Genomic DNA, 14,883 nt, shown 5'->3' on the forward strand with positions numbered 1-14,883 from the left:
TCTCACATCTTGCAAAGGGCCTGCCGTGTTCGACCAGCCTGTCACAACACGTGCTACAGGGGTGATTCCCTTGTGCCTATCCCTCATGGATCACCCGGGCTCTGTGCTGACCCTCCCACAGGAGTGCCTGTCCCGGGCTGTGCTCCCTCAGCTGCACTGCTGCTGTTTGTTACACTGACACTGGGTGGGCTTCACCTCTCTTGGCTTCAGCTTGCTCAGCCCTGGGCATGACATCCAGCTGCCTGACTATCCATCTTCTGCAGTCCCATGAGAAGCAAGAGCGGCTCCTGCAGAGCCCGGTAACCCAGCCAGAGGCAGGAGCATCTGCATTTGCCCTTCTGGGCAAGAGTCTTTTATCCCCAGAAGGTCTTTGAACCCTGTCAACAGGGTTCTGATTTTCCATTCTGGCCTCCAGTGCTCTTTGGTGTTAACTGCAACTGTTAGTGAACAGCCTCTCTGCCCCACCCCCGAGGTCCCCAGTGAACCAGTGATGGGGACTGGCCCTCACAGACAGCCTGACACGTGCCACTGCCCTTGCACTTCCTCTGCTCCCGGCTGGGAATGGTATCTGAGGCAGTGTCATTAGTCCTGCTCACATCAAGGCCTTTCTCCTTTTTGCTTCCCTGATGGCACAGCCCAGTAGCCAAATGGAAAAGGAAGGGGGCCTGATTTGACAAAATTTGGCTGTGGCAGATTGGTGCCAGCTGCTCAGCGCCTGCAGTGCTGGCTCCAGCTGCTGGGCAAGGAGAGGCCAACTCGGCCTTGGCATGGTGGGGACACATGTATAAGTGGCTTCTTGTGCCCTGGCTGGTGCCCCCCTGGCTGTGCCACTCTGCTGTGCCCTGGTAGGGTGGGAGACCCTCCGGCCACTCATGCCAGGCAGCAGTGGTGGATTGGCATGAGGCTAAGCGTGACTATGGGACCCCCCCATGATGGCCCTGCTCCTGCACCAGCACCACCAGCAACTGTGCGGGCTCTGCCAGTGCCCCTCGTGCCTGCAGCTCCCCTCCCGGCACAGCCACGGGGTCGAGGGCAGAGCAGACCCAGGGCACGCCAGACTCCAGGTGGCACAGGACAGGGCGGAGCCAGAGCAGTGTTCCATGTCCCATGCTCCCATATGGCAGCAGCCCCCGACAGCCTGCCCTGCCCCACGCAGGGGCCTCCCTGGTTTCTCCGGGGTTGTTTTTCTTCCTACCCCAGCCCCCCGGCGTGCCGGTAGCCACAAGGGCAGGACATGCCGCCTATCTGATAGGAGCAGCCTCCCTTGGCACTGCGGCTGGCAGCAGAGGGGCTGCGGCATGGTGGTTTCGGGCACAGGGAAGTGCTGGCGATGAGGTGGGGGGAGCCCCCAGCCAGGCTTCCTGAGCTGCACAACCACCACTTCCCAGATAAAAAGTATCGCCTGGAGGAGCCACAGCAGCTCCCAGGGCGCTGGGAAGGGCCCCGGCACGGGGGTTGCAGGATGGCAGCCTTCCTGTGCTGGGGGTGGCTGCTCTCGCTGATCCCGGCCATCCTGCTCAGCCTCCGCAGCCCATCGCCAGCCCCCGAGCCAGTGACATCCCAAGGTAGGTCCTTGGGGATATTTCCTCCCCTAAAGGATGGGCCAGAGAAGAGCTGGTATGTCGGGTGTGGGCAGTGAGCACCTCACAGCAGCCAAAATCTGCAGGATTGGGAAGGGGCATCCCAGGAGGGTCTGCAGGGGGTGTTCAGGGTGGGCAGTGGAGTGCCCTTCTCACCTGTGGGACACCCTGACGTGCTCAGAGTAAAGGAACATCCCTGCCCTCTGCAAGCAGGACCTGGTAGCCCCAGGGCCTCTTGAGGATGTCAGGCTGGTGCTCCCAGTCCCGCACAGGTAGCAGAGGGGCTCCCTGCCCCTCAAAAGTTCTTGTAATTATGATGAGGGTTTGAGCGAAACTCAAGTTAACATCTCTCGGCTCAGCTCTGCACCACAAGTAATGCAGTGGCACTGCCAGGCTAATCCCAGTGCTCCTGCACCAGCCTTGCCATGATCTTGCCCTGCCAAGCATCCTCAACCAGGCTCCAGTCTGGCTCACTGCACCTGGCAGAGCCACTTCACGACTTTGTCACATTTCAGGGCTGCTCACGCTTTCTCTGAGCCCCTCTTTAGCCCCTTTAACACTTTCTGTAACACCATTAAAAAGCATTAACCAAACAAAGTCCTGTTGATCTCCTGCTCATCTCTCCAGACTCACCCTGGGTGTCTGGCCAGGGTGGCCTTCAGAGCACATTTACAGTCACCCTCCTAGGGACAGTGGGAGGAGGGTCAGGGTTGGGCTCATCCTCTCTGCCCACAGCCTCGGTGACATCCCCATGCCCTGAGCCTGAGTTTGGCAGCAGTGCCTGAGCACGGCTGGCGTGGGCTGCAGAGCTAGGCGGCCACTATTCCTAGGACATGGCCTGTGTGCAGCAAAGATGCTCTGGTAGCCCACAGGACCAATGCCATGGGTCCCTGTGTCACTGAGCTGCTGGGACCTGGCCACCTTATGCCCTGGTGCTCAGAGCTGGGGGGGGGGGGATCATGGCACCAGCATGAGGCCTGGGGTGGGAAATGGGGGGCAAAAAGGGAAGAACAGGTGGGGGGGCTGTGGGATAGATGGGACAATGGGCGGGGGGAGGAAGGCAACACAAGGCTGGGAAATGAGGAACAAGGCTGGGGGGGTCAGGGCAAGAGCAGAGACAGGGAGAGCAGAAGGACACTAAGAAGGTGGCAGGGACATTTGGAGACTGTCACTTATTCTTGGCCCAGAGTGGACTCAACTGGCAGTGTAGAGGGTGCACAGCAGAGTGTGGATGCACTCAGCACAGGGAGCAGAGCCAGGTACTGGCAGGGGGCTTGTTGGGTCCCATAGCTGGGGACAGCCCCTGAGGAAGGCCAGGAGGAAGACAAGGAGGAAGAAGGCTGGACAGGTCTCAGGACAGAGGCAGTGGGGGAGAAAGGAGTGCTGGAGCAGTTCTGGGGGCAGCGAGACCACCCCTGTGCCTCACACATCTGCATCTTGGGGCTGTCCTCTTTTCCATGACAACAGGGGCAGGGGCCCATAGGCCAGCAAAGCCACCAGTGTCTGGGACAGAAATCCTGCAGGATGTGATGCTCCAGTTCATCCACGCAACTACAGGGAGGGCGGCTTGCTGAGGGGGGCAGAGAAACCCACAGCCCCCTGCAGTCCCTTGGCCAGGGTTTGGGCATCCCCCCCTGCTCAGGACCACACGCCCCCACGCCAGCCCCAAGGCCCTTTCCCTCTCCCTGGGGTGCTGCTCCTCCTTATCTCACTTCCGTGCACCTTCCGGCATGAGCAGGGCAGGGGTGCTTCCCCCTGATCGCTGGGCCCTGAGTCCCCCTCCGACCGCAGGGCTATTTCGGGATGTTTGTTTCTCCTGAAGGACCCCCGTACTGAGGGGGGGGGAGTGGTGTGGGGGGGCTGAGGAGCCCTGCCACAGCCAGGGCCCCAGGGCCAGCCAGCAGCCAGCACGTGTGCCACATCCCTCCCCGCCGTGCCAAGCTGGCGGAGGCACCTGTGCCACGGCCATGCCCAGGCTGCCCCTGGTGCCTACACAGCCTGGCCTCAGGGGTGAGCTGGCCAGCGGGCATGGGGCAGGAGGATGCAGGTGGAATGGGGACAGGTTTGCGCCCAGGGGCTTCCTCATGCCCACACTCCTCCCAGACGCTGCACTGCTGGCAGGGGTGTCCGAGGACATCCTCTGTTTCTCCCGCTCCTTCGAGGACCTCACCTGCTTCTGGAACGAGGAGGAGGAGGCAACAAGTGGGATGTGCCACTTCTACTACTGGTATAGCAGGTAGGAGGTGGTGGGGACACAGCCCAGCTTCCCCTTTGCCTGCATAGAGAGCAGCAGAGTCGGGGTGCCACAGCAATCTGTGCCATCCCAGTGGGCTCCCAGCTGCAAGGAGAGATGGTGGAGAGCCTACAGAAGCTACACAGCAGCCACTGCACACCCTGCAGCAGGGCTGGGACATTGGCTGTCCCTCAGTGCCATGGGGATGGTGTCCTGCAGTGGGTGGTGGCACAGGAAAGGAGCTGGTGACACTGAGGTCTCGGTGCTGTGCCCCACATCCCCTTTCCTCCAGATTGACCCGAGGCAGGAGGCATATGAGGTGCTGCAAGACCCCGCTCTCCATTCCTCAGGGATATGCCCACAGCATGCGTGGTCTCCACATGGCACCGAGGGGCTGGCGGGAAGCGGCACGTCTGCGTCTTCCCCAGCCAGGACGTGCGGCTCTTCACCCAGCTCCACCTCCGTGTCCTGGATGCCACCACAAACCAGACAAAGTACTGGCGGGAGCTCAGCGTGGATGCGGTGGGTGAGTCCCTCTTACTTGGTAATACCCTGTGACACCAGGACAGTCCCCAGACCTGAGTGCCCTGACCTGCTCACCACAGGGGCTGACAACACCATGTGTCCTGCATGCCGGGCACAGAGACAGCCTTGGAGGGGCCTCCAAGTGTCCCCCGGCAGGACCAGGGGTTGCCCAGGCAGGACTGCAGCAGGAGGGCAAACACACTGGCATGTTCCTTGCAGGTCTCATCGCCCCTCCAGCGAACATCACGGCCCGCTGGGCTGGGGCTGCAGGGCAGCTCTGCGTGTCGTGGCAGCCACCGCTCGCCGACTACCCAAACTTCTTCCTCTATGAGGTGCAGTGCCACCCTGCCAGCTCCCCAGGGATGCCCTGCAGCACCACATGGAACCCCAGTGGGGAGCACCCTGGGGACCCCTCCATCCAGTCAACTGTCAGCACCCAAACACCCAGGGCCAGGGCAGCCACAGCCTCCCCAGGAGTGGGGCAGGTACACAGACAGGCCAGGGATGGGCAGGGGGATTTGGGGGCTGCAGCTGCTCCTCAGCCCGGACCTCTCCTGCAGGGGCTGGTCCAGGCCAACACCTGGGTGGTGCTTCAGGACCTGCAGCCAGGGGCGAGGTACCACATCCAGGTGCGCAGCAAGCCCGACGGTACCTCCATGGATGGCGTCTGGGGGCCCTGGTCGCAGGCAGTGGCTGCGGAGACACCTCGCTCCTCCGGTGAGCAGCCACCCCCTCTGCCGGCGTGCTGGCAGGAACAGCAGGGAGGCACCCACGCCTGGGGCTGCAAGGGGTGGGGGGCCTGGGGTAGGCGAGGTGCAGCACCCAAGTTTTGGGGGGCCAAGGGGAAGCAGCCCTCTTCCCGCCCTGGCTCTCGCCTGCCCAGGAGACATCGGGCTGTGCTGCAGCACCCCTGACCTGCAGAATGTGCGCTGCGAGTGGACCTGGGACCCCGCAGAGCCCCGCAGCTCCCACCAGCTCTTCTACCGGCCACCTCCAAGCGGGGCTGGCACAAGGTAAGGGGCATGGTGGGCATGTGACACTCAGGCAGGCACATCCCAGGCACCACCGGTCCTGCTGTGTCTCATCATCCCACACTGTGCCACCTGCCATGCCCTGCTCTGCCCTGCCCTACCACCATCAACCTCGTACCTCTCCACCACCTTTCCTGTACACACTGCACCTCTGACTACAGGCAGCAGTAGCTCTCCTAGGCAAGTGCAGGAGGAGCAAGGCTGCACTGGCTGTGGGGATGCCATGGTGGGACTGATTGGCTCCCCACTCCTCACACAGGGAAGCTGCATGGCAGCAGTGCGAGGAGGTGAGCACGGGGGCACAGGGCACCCACACCTGCACCTTCCAGCCCAGGGCTGGCAGTGCCATCTCTGTCCTGGTGAACATCACCCGGACCCAGATGCTGCCCACGCTCAGCTTCTTCAAGGAGCCCTTCTGGCTGCACAAGGCTGGTAAGTCCCAGTGCCACCATGGCCACTGCCCTTGCCCATGCCCAGCTCAGGGGACACAATGTCCCATGTCCCATTCCATGGCAGCGACACATCCCCGTCCCCAACACCAACAGTGCTCACAGACGCCCCACAGCTCGTGCAGGCGACAGTGTCGCAGGGCCGTCTGAGCCTGCAGTGGCTCCCGCCCCTGGAGGTGCTGGCAGAGCAGCTGGACTACCAGGTCCGCTACGCCGTGGAGAACAGCCATGATTGGAAGGTAAGGCCTGGCCAGGGCACCCCGAGCAGCCCTGCCCACCTCCACTGCCAACACGCGGCCTGCACGGGGTCAGGCAGGACCCCTTTGGCCGTCCCACAGCAGCCATGCCTCCCTGCAGGTCCTGCAGGTTCCACGGGCAGCCAGGAAAGAAGTCCTGGACCTCCGGCCAGGCAGCCGCTACCAGGCCCAGGTGCGGGCCCAGCCCGGCGGGCCGTGGTACCGGGGCAGCTGGAGCGCCTGGTCCGAGCCTGTTGTGGTTGATGCCATGGCCGATGCGGGTAAGGGACAGGGCAGGGGTGGGGGCTGCAGCCAGAGAAGCCACACGGGGCAGGAGATGGACATGGGAATGGGGGGCACCGGGCAGAGGGTGACAGGACTGCGAAGGGCTCAGAGGTGGCGGGTCTGGGAAGGGCTACAGCCCCAGCGTTCCTCCCCCGATGCAGGCTGGATCATCCCCAGCGTTACGGTGGTGCCGCTGCTCTTCACAGCGGTGCTCCTGGGGCTGCGGTGCACCTTCCCCTCCCTCTACAGGTAAGGGCTGTGCCGGGGGCAGGCGGGGGGGTCCAGCACCAGGCCTGGGCACCCTGAACGGGGGCGTCAGGGCACCCCAAGACTGGGGTTTGCCTTCGATGTCCCTTTCCCCGTACTCAGCAACGTGAAGCAGAAACTCTGGCCGCCCGTCCCTGACCTGCACCGTGCCCTGGGCAGCTTCCTCCAGGAGAGCAGCAAGCACGGCCAGGTGAGGGGCTGGAGCAGGGCTGAGGCCCTCGGGGGCAGCTGGAAGGGCAGCTGGAAGGGCAGCCCCCACCGCCCCCGCTCCGTGTCCCCCCAGGCCAGCGCCTTCGAGAAGCAGCCGCCGGAAGAGGCCGTGCTGCCCTGCCTGCTGGAGGTGCTGCCGGGCCCGCGGGGCGAGGCGAGCCCGCCGCCGGAGCACGCTGGAGGCCGCCTGCCCAGCACCGACATCGCCAACCAGTCCTACCTGCTCATGAGCGGCTGGGAGCCGCGGGGGGCCGCGACCGTCCCCGCCCCGCCATAAACGCGCGTCCCTACACAAACAACCCGCCTGCTGCTCCTTCGTCGCCCCGCCCCCAAGTCCGTTCGCCCCGCCCCCTGAGCACGATGGCCCCGCCACCGCTGTGCGGGATGGCCCCGCCCCCTGCACCCGCCCCCAACGGCTCAGCCAATGGCGTTGCGGCGCGCGGCCGTCGCCAGGCAGCGCGCGACCGTTGGGTTTGAAGCGACCAACCGGGGCCGCGTCCGCGCGCGCTTTAAAATGCCGCGACGCGGGCGGGGCCGGCGAAGGGTGACGGCGCGGCGGCGGTGAGGGAGCGGCTGGGCCGGGGAGCCTGCCCTGGGCATGGCTGTGGTGAAGTGGTCCCTGAGAAACGGAGGGGAGGAGGGGGGGAATGTCCGTTAGCAGAGAGAGCCCCGAGGAGCGGCTGGAGGGGGTGTCGGGGGGATGGAAAAGGCCCCGAGGAGCGGCTGGAGGGGATAACGGGGGGATGGAAAAGGCCCCAAGGAGCGGCTGGAGGGGATAACGGGGGGATGGAAAGGGCCCCGAGCAGCGGCTGGAGGGGATAGCGGGGGGATGGAAAGGGCCCCGAGCAGCGGCTGGAGGGGATAGCGGGGGGATGGAAAGGGCCCCGAGGAGCAGTCGGGGAGAGCCGCGAGGATTGTCCAGTGGTGGGGAGGGCCCGTCGGAGCGAGCTGACGCCGCCCGCCCGCAGGACCATGGCGCAGTTCCTGTTCGAGGCGGACCTGCAGGGGCTGCTCAAGCTGGACACGCCGATCCCGAACGCGCCGCCGGCGCGGTGGCAGCGCAAGGCCAAGGAGAGCGGCCCCGGGCCCAGCCCCCTCGGCGTGTCGCCCATGAAGCCGGCCAATCGCTCCCACAGCTCCAGCAAGACGCCGTCCAAGACACCCGGTGAGTGGCGGCAGAGGCAAGGTGGGCGAGTCCGGGCTGCTTGCCTGTAGCCACGAGGCTGTGGGCTGTGCCAGGTACCCTCGGCGGCCGGCGGGTCAGCAGGGGCCCGGCTGCTGGCAGTCGCTCACCTCCTCCCCAGCTGAGCTCCAGGGCTGGGTGAACTGATCCCTCCGCTGAGCCTTGCTGGTACAGCTGTATGTTGGGACAAGCGTGCGCAGGACTGTCTGCTGACAGCTTTCCGTGGTGTACCTGTTTTTCCGTGGTGTACCCCTTCTATGTGATCTCTGGAACTGTTGCACTAGACCCAAGTTGTCTCCTGGCAGTCCCTAACCAGAGCTTGGGGGCAGGGGGGGAAATATCAGTTAGTTGTGGCTGGATGGCACGAGGTCTGAGAGTCCTGCTGGTCTAGAACTTGAATGGTGGGTGTGATGTGGAAGAGTGCTGGGTTTGCTCTTGTGAGAAGTCTAATACAGGCTGTTAAATAGTTGTAAGACAATATTTATGTATGTAAATACAGGGAAATCTGGATCCAAAATTCAGAGCACACCAACAAGGGCTGGGGGGGATCGCTACATTCCCAACCGCAGCACTATGCAGATGGATATGGCAAGTTTCCTCCTAACCAAAGAGAATGACCCTGCTGAAGAATCTCCTACCAAGAAGGTGAGCATGTTGCTAAGGCACAATTACTTCAACAAGCACTTCCAAACACTTAATCCTTCCTGCCCATTTACAGAAAAGTATACTGTAGTTTCTATGCAGTGGGCACCTGTGGCTGACAAGACCCAGCCATGACTACTTCCAGCTCTAGGCTTCGGGAGCCTGGCATGCGATGGAAGCTGTAGAGCCTGTCACTTACTCTAGCCTATGCTGCCTCTGGTAGCAAAATTCAGTTTTTGGCTAACGAGGCTTTATAGCAGGCTACAAAAACACAAAGCTGTGGGCCTATGCACAGTAAAACTGCTGGTGGTAGCTATTCTAGGACAATGTCTACATGGGGAGCAATTCTGGAATGTTTTACGCTGTGTTTCTGAAATCTGTTTATGAAGCATTTGGTCCCTTGTGGCTGTGGCTTTTCCCACTGGCAGTGACACTGAATTTGCCACTGTATGAAAATGTGAGCAGGACAATGTGCCAACAGCTGAGGGAAAACTACTTTGACCTGCCTGTGGCTGACTCTTGCAGCACTGTTTGTACACCTCCTGATTCTGGGAGAAGGGGGCTTAGGTGTATGTTTTAACTGCAGCGTGGACTTTGTGTTTCAAACACATCGCACTGAGAGTGGTTTGTCCCTGTAGGAGCAACAGAAAGCCTGGGCAGTGAATCTGAATGGCTTTGATGTAGAAGAGGCAAAGATCCTCCGCCTCAGTGGAAAGCCACAGTACGCTCCAGAAGGTATGACACAGAGTCCATGAGTCGAATCAGCTGGGGAGATCTGGTCAGGGGTCCTGCGTGGTCACAGGAGAGATCATCTGGCTTCTGAGAGCTCCTATGCACACTGGAGTCTCCCTTCTTAGGGTTTCTGAGGCTGAGGGATAGCATAGCAGTTACAGTGAATTTATTTAGGAAAGCTGAAATGACCGCCAGCTGCTCACATGGACTGGAGGCGACAAACCTTCCTGAGGTCTGCAAGAGCTTCAAACTCTGCTGTGCACTTTCTAGCCGAACTGTAACTAAACATAATGGGATACAAAAAACCAAGTGTTTCTGTGACTGAAGAAAGTGTAGCTCACCATGGTTCAGCAGTTCATACTGCCAGAGGTGCTTAGCACAGTGCACTCTCTTGAGTGTCTCTTTTCTCTCAGGACTTCATTTTCACTGGAAGGGATTCCTAGTTGGATGAGCAGCACTAGGTTGGAAGGAAACAGTAACTCAGGTCAACAAATCTGTTCCTCCGCACACAGGCTATCAGAATAACCTGAAAGTGCTCTACAGTCAGAAAATGACGCCCGGATCCAGCAGGAAGAACAGCAGATACGTTCCCTCAATGCCAGACCGGATCCTGGATGCACCGGAGATCCGCAATGACTACTGTAAGTAGGATGCAGTGTTGAGTGCTGGGCATCAAGAACATTCTGCACTGGAGTGCAGTTCCTAGGATAGTGTAACTGGGCTGTTTGAATTACTTCATGCACCCAGGCTAGTATAGACCACTTCTGGAGTGTCCCTGTGTAGCCTTCTAGGAACGGTGGTCCAGAGTGCCCTGTAAGTGACTTGGGTCAGGGTTACTTGACCTGAATAGCTACCCCTTACTTCTGTGTGTGTATATGCACATGTGTACACACACACATCTGGTGCAGGTGGAAGACTTGGCATCAGCACTGGTGAAGGGCAGGGCTCTCCAGGTAAGCATGGTGTGACTTGTGTTGCTCTTCCAAATTGTAGATCTGAATCTCATTGACTGGAGCTCCCGGAACTTCCTGGCAGTGGCTCTGGACAACTCTGTTTATCTGTGGAATGATGTCTCTGGGGAGATTATCCAGCTGCTGCAGATAGAGCATCCAGATGTTTACGTTTCCTCTTTGTCGTGGATCAAAGAAGGAAACTACCTTGCTGTTGGCACAAGTAATGCTGAGGTCCAGGTGAGTGCAGCAGTAAAACCAAATGTGCTGTCTAAGGGTTGATGGAGCTGTGGGGCATGGGGACAAAGGCTTGGCTAGCACAGGAAGGATGCAATGCACCCAACTTTTCTTGCCTGGTATGGGGTGGAACTGTCCACAGCTAACTGCAGCATGCAAGGCAGAGTTTGGTTTGGGGGTTTTCTGACACCTGGAGTTATCTTCTGTACTATAGGCATAAGATACAAATTTTCTCTGCTCCCATACTGAGAAGGCTGAATGCCAGGTTCCTAGGGCATAGCAACGGGGCTGGGGTTCATTCTCTAGAGTACTTACTGCTTTTTCTCTCTAGCTATGGGATGTTCAGCAGCAGAAGCGTCTCCGAAACATGACCAGCCATTGTGCCCGCGTGGGATCCCTCAGCTGGAACAGCTACATCCTCTCCAGGTAAAGCACTGGGTGGGTCAAGGACAGTGTCTAATTATTGCAGATTCCTATCCCTAGATCTGTGAGTAGTGTGGGTTAAGGATGGCAGAGAGGACTTTCTGTTCTGGCTTGGGCTTCTTACTCAGCCTGTTCTGTTGGGACTGTGCAGCGAAAGCCTCTCTTCTGTACTGCCCTCTGTGCTGAAGCTGTGAAGAGCTTGTGTGGCTTCTTCACTCACACCAACAGACTGGTGATGCTGGTAACACTGGTTGAAATCCAGTGGCAGGTACAGCAGTCTTGCAACAACACAGAAATGGATTTGGGTGAAAATGTGTCAGCCTGAACCCTGCAAGTCTTTTCTTCTCTCCACAGTGGGGCACGGACTGGCCACATCCACCACCACGACGTCCGTGTGGCTGAGCATCACGTGGCCACACTTGCTGGCCACACACAAGAGGTGTGTGGGCTCGAGTGGTCTCTAGATGGCCGCTACCTGGCCAGTGGTGGCAATGACAACCTGGTGAATGTCTGGCCGTGCGCCCAGGGGGGCAGTGGAGACATCAGTCCTGTACAGACCTTCACGCAGCACCAGGGTGCTGTCAAGGTGAGCGCAGGGCTGCCGTGGGCACATGGGTGTGTGCAAGGCAGACGTGCAGCACTGGCTGTGCCCAGGTTGCCTCCTGCATGTCGTAGAACGAACTCTTCTCTCCCAGGCTGTGGCATGGTGCCCGTGGCAGATGAACGTTCTGGCCACTGGAGGTGGGACTAGTGACAGACATATCCGCATCTGGAATGTGTGTTCTGGCGCCTGCCTCAGTTCTGTGGATGCCCATTCCCAGGTGAGACATGAATTATCAGCTTGCAGCAAATGCCTTCTGGCAGCACACCTACAGAGTTGCTGGCTCCTGAGGCCCAGAGGCATGGGAAAGGAGGGGACCACGCTCAGCTGTGGCTGGTGAGCATCAGCACAAGCAGCTTGTCTTACCTGTGTTATTGCCTCTTCTCAGGTCTGTTCTATCCTGTGGTCAACAAACTACAAGGAGTTCATTTCAGGCCATGGCTTTGCACAGAATCAGCTGGTTATATGGAAGTATCCATCGATGACCAAGATTGCAGAGCTGCAAGGTAGGCTGGGCCCTTTGCCTGGGGAAGGGGGGCTGCCAGAGGCTGAAGGCAGATGCAGTCCTTGGTTTGAGCCTGCAGCATCACTGCTGCAGGACGGTATGCAGGGGCATGCTGCTGGAGTGAGGGATGCCCATGGGCTGCTGAACAAACACTGTTTCTCCAAATGCATGCCTAGGGTCTGAATTGGTGCTGCCACAGCACACTGGGGGGACAGCTATGCAAGCTGGGGGGACCCAGGGGGACACACAGGAGTAAATGTGCACAGGGTGACTGCACAACTCCTCCTCCTCAGGTCATACTGCCAGAATCTTGAACCTGACTATGAGCCCTGATGGTACAACAGTGGCCTCAGCAGCTGCTGATGAAACACTGAGGCTTTGGCGCTGTTTTGAGATGGACCCCATAAAGAAGAAGGAGAAAGAGAAGGCAAACAGTGCCAAACCCAGCATTATTCACCAGAGCATCCGTTGAGAGCACAGGGTTGTTGTGGGGAGGGGGATATTTGGTTTACATGCTGTACAGTATTTTAAATGTTAATAAAGTGCTTTAACTTGACCTTTTTTATGGAATTGGATGGAAGAAGCTATGGATCCCAGAACCAAGTCCCTCCTCCCTGTGGTTTGGGATCTGGGCAAAGGGTGGAGCCCTTGTTCTTTAGGGCCTGCCTGTTCTGTTTACAGGCAGACAGAGCCTAGCACAGCCATACAGCCCTAGGATAAGGATGCTGTGCAATGGCTGTACTTCTCCATCTGTCCCAGCTAAGGTATGTATGTCACCTGCCCCATCTTGATGCTGACCACGAGCATAGCAGGGTTGAAAGCAAATAGCTCTGACTTGCTTCAGTGATCCACTGCTGAGCTGGCCCATGCCTCAGGCAGGGCCCTCTGCCCAGCTCGAGCCTGCTTTGGTGCCAGCTGGGGTGGGGAAGAGCAAGGCTCAATGAAAGCATGGTATGGCTGTGGCCCCAGCTTCTGTTGTGTCCTGTCTCATGACTGGATCTGTAGTGCTCACCTGCTCCAGAGCAGTCTTTGGCAGTCTGAGCTGTCATGTGCACACCAGTTTGTCTTGTTCTGCTACAGGCAGCCAACACTGCCTGCTTATGGTGCTGGAGTAGAATAGCTACTTCTGCAGTGGTTTAGTACTGAAGTTAAGAGCCAGTTGCTATTGGAAAAAAAGAAAAGGGGAGGAGGGGCTGGAAACATACAGTAACAGCTGTAATCACCCCAAAGGCCAGAAAGGGGCTGGCAATGGCATAAAGCCTGAGGCAAAACAAAGGGTTAGTTTACATTGCCACAGCCAGCCTGGATGTCATGCAAGAGACTCACAAAGGACCACCAACTCTGTGCACAGCCCTTAGTCACGTATTCTTCCAGCAGCCCTATCTCTGTCCTCCCCTCCAGCTGAGGGGAAGCCCTGGTGCCAGGCTGGGGCTGGCATGCAGGGAAGCAGGCACCAGGGCTCAGCTAACATTTATCAGAGCTTGACTCCCCCACACTTGGAAAAATGCATTTTATCCAGGCTGGGTTATGCTGGTGCAAGTTACAGGGAACATATTTGAGCCTTTACCTGAGCAGGAGCCAGCACAGCCATGCTGTTCTGCACATTGGAGCCACAGTGTCTGAGGTTGTGGGGCTGCAGCAGACCCATCAGGCCTGTCCTTCAGCTGCACCAGCACAGCCTGGGGCTGCTGGGGACACTGTGCAGCTGATTAGCACCTTGGCCTGTGCAAAGCAGCTCCACAAAGCCTGTGCCTCCCATCAGCCTGTGATTAGCTGAGGGTGGATTATTAACTGCTTTCACCTTCCCCTCAGCACAGTACCATGCTGTACCCGGCCCCAGCTCTGTCTCCAGAACTTTAAGCCAGCTGGAACCTTCGAAGGTGGGCACTGGCAGCACCAACTTGTGCCAAGGCCAGTGAGGGTGCACCCCACACCCACTACTGATATGAGGGGGCACAGTCTCAAAAAACAGCCTGCAGCAGCTGAGCCCAGCACCTTCCCAGCAGGACTGCTGGTGCATCCCTGCCTGGCTACCTGAGGAAGATCACAGGAGGTCCAAGGAAGATGCTCTCCTTGGCCTTCACACACAGATCCCAGGGCAGCAGCTGTGCCTAATGGGGAAGCAGGCAGGAACCCAGATGCAAGGTTGGGCTCCTCCGCAGAGCTGTGCTGCTGTTGTGGGAGCCCTGCCCCACACCTCTGCACTTTGGTGCTGGGAGTTAGCACAGACTTGCCCTGTAGCCCCACAGCTGATTAAGCCTTCCCACAGTTCTTGACCTGGAAGGAAGGCTTTATATACCTAAAAGCTGTTGCAATTTTTTCACTCCCATGTAAGAGCAGCTCAGCTTTCTCAGACAGGCAATACAGGCTCTTTCTCCTTAGCACATACCCTACTCCCAGAAGCTGTGCATTACACAGCCCTTGAAGGTCCTCTGAGCACTACTAGAGGGTAATGGTATTGCAATGTCTTTGGCCCGTACTGGTCCTACTGCCCTGGAGTGAGGAGGAGCAGAGGAAGGAGTTGGGCACTGATCCAGCAGGCCCAGTAAACACAGCCCTATAAGGTGTGAATTCAGTTCACAGCATGACAGCATATTAATTACCAAGTGCCATGGCCAGCCCATAGAAGAGCACAGCTAACTGGAACAATTGGAGGAAGGGAGAGCAGAGCACATGTAGGGAACAGCCCATTCTAAAATACCAAGCATAAGTAGTTTACAGTATTGCTACTATTTTGGGCAAAAGCAAAGACAGTCCTGTGTTTGCCAAGAGCCAACTGGAGGGGAGAAGGAGG

General features: G+C 58.7%; 2 protein-coding genes across 2 annotated transcripts; both read left to right on the forward strand.

The window, feature by feature from the left end:
• The first annotated feature begins 1,432 nt into the window (after positions 1-1,432).
• On the forward strand, positions 1,433-7,101 carry MPL (MPL proto-oncogene, thrombopoietin receptor). Its single transcript, XM_027747238.2, is given in 12 exon segments — positions 1,433-1,565; positions 3,684-3,816; positions 4,164-4,339; positions 4,558-4,823; positions 4,899-5,090; positions 5,092-5,351; positions 5,629-5,801; positions 5,915-6,057; positions 6,176-6,335; positions 6,501-6,588; positions 6,709-6,796; positions 6,890-7,101. Coding segments are annotated over 12 exon segments (1,986 nt in total). The 5' UTR covers positions 1,433-1,462; the 3' UTR covers positions 7,094-7,101.
• Positions 7,102-7,286: 185 nt separating this feature from the next.
• On the forward strand, positions 7,287-12,645 carry CDC20 (cell division cycle 20). Its single transcript, XM_027747272.2, has 11 exons — positions 7,287-7,377; positions 7,785-7,981; positions 8,499-8,644; positions 9,280-9,376; positions 9,886-10,014; positions 10,367-10,563; positions 10,892-10,986; positions 11,338-11,569; positions 11,679-11,804; positions 11,973-12,090; positions 12,383-12,645. Exons 1-11 carry the CDS (start codon positions 7,331-7,333, stop codon positions 12,559-12,561), a joined length of 1,563 nt encoding a protein of 520 aa, XP_027603073.1. The 5' UTR covers positions 7,287-7,330; the 3' UTR covers positions 12,562-12,645.
• The last annotated feature ends 2,238 nt before the right edge of the window (positions 12,646-14,883 follow it).

This window comes from Pipra filicauda, unplaced genomic scaffold, assembly GCF_003945595.2.
Source record: "Pipra filicauda isolate LSUMZ 115617 unplaced genomic scaffold, ASM394559v2 scaffold36_size6622888_pilon, whole genome shotgun sequence".
NCBI classification, from domain to species: domain Eukaryota; kingdom Metazoa; phylum Chordata; class Aves; order Passeriformes; family Pipridae; genus Pipra; species Pipra filicauda.

Excerpts from the sequence above, each read along its gene's own strand:
- CDC20 (XM_027747272.2), top strand. The coding sequence starts at position 7,331 with ATGCCGCGACGCGGGCGGGGCCGGCGAAGGGTGACGGCGCGGCGGCG. Across the intron at positions 8,645-9,279 it reads AAGAATCTCCTACCAAGAAG|GAGCAACAGAAAGCCTGGGC; the intron begins GTGAGCATGTTG and ends TTGTCCCTGTAG. Across the intron at positions 9,377-9,885 it reads GCCACAGTACGCTCCAGAAG|GCTATCAGAATAACCTGAAA; the intron begins GTATGACACAGA and ends CTCCGCACACAG.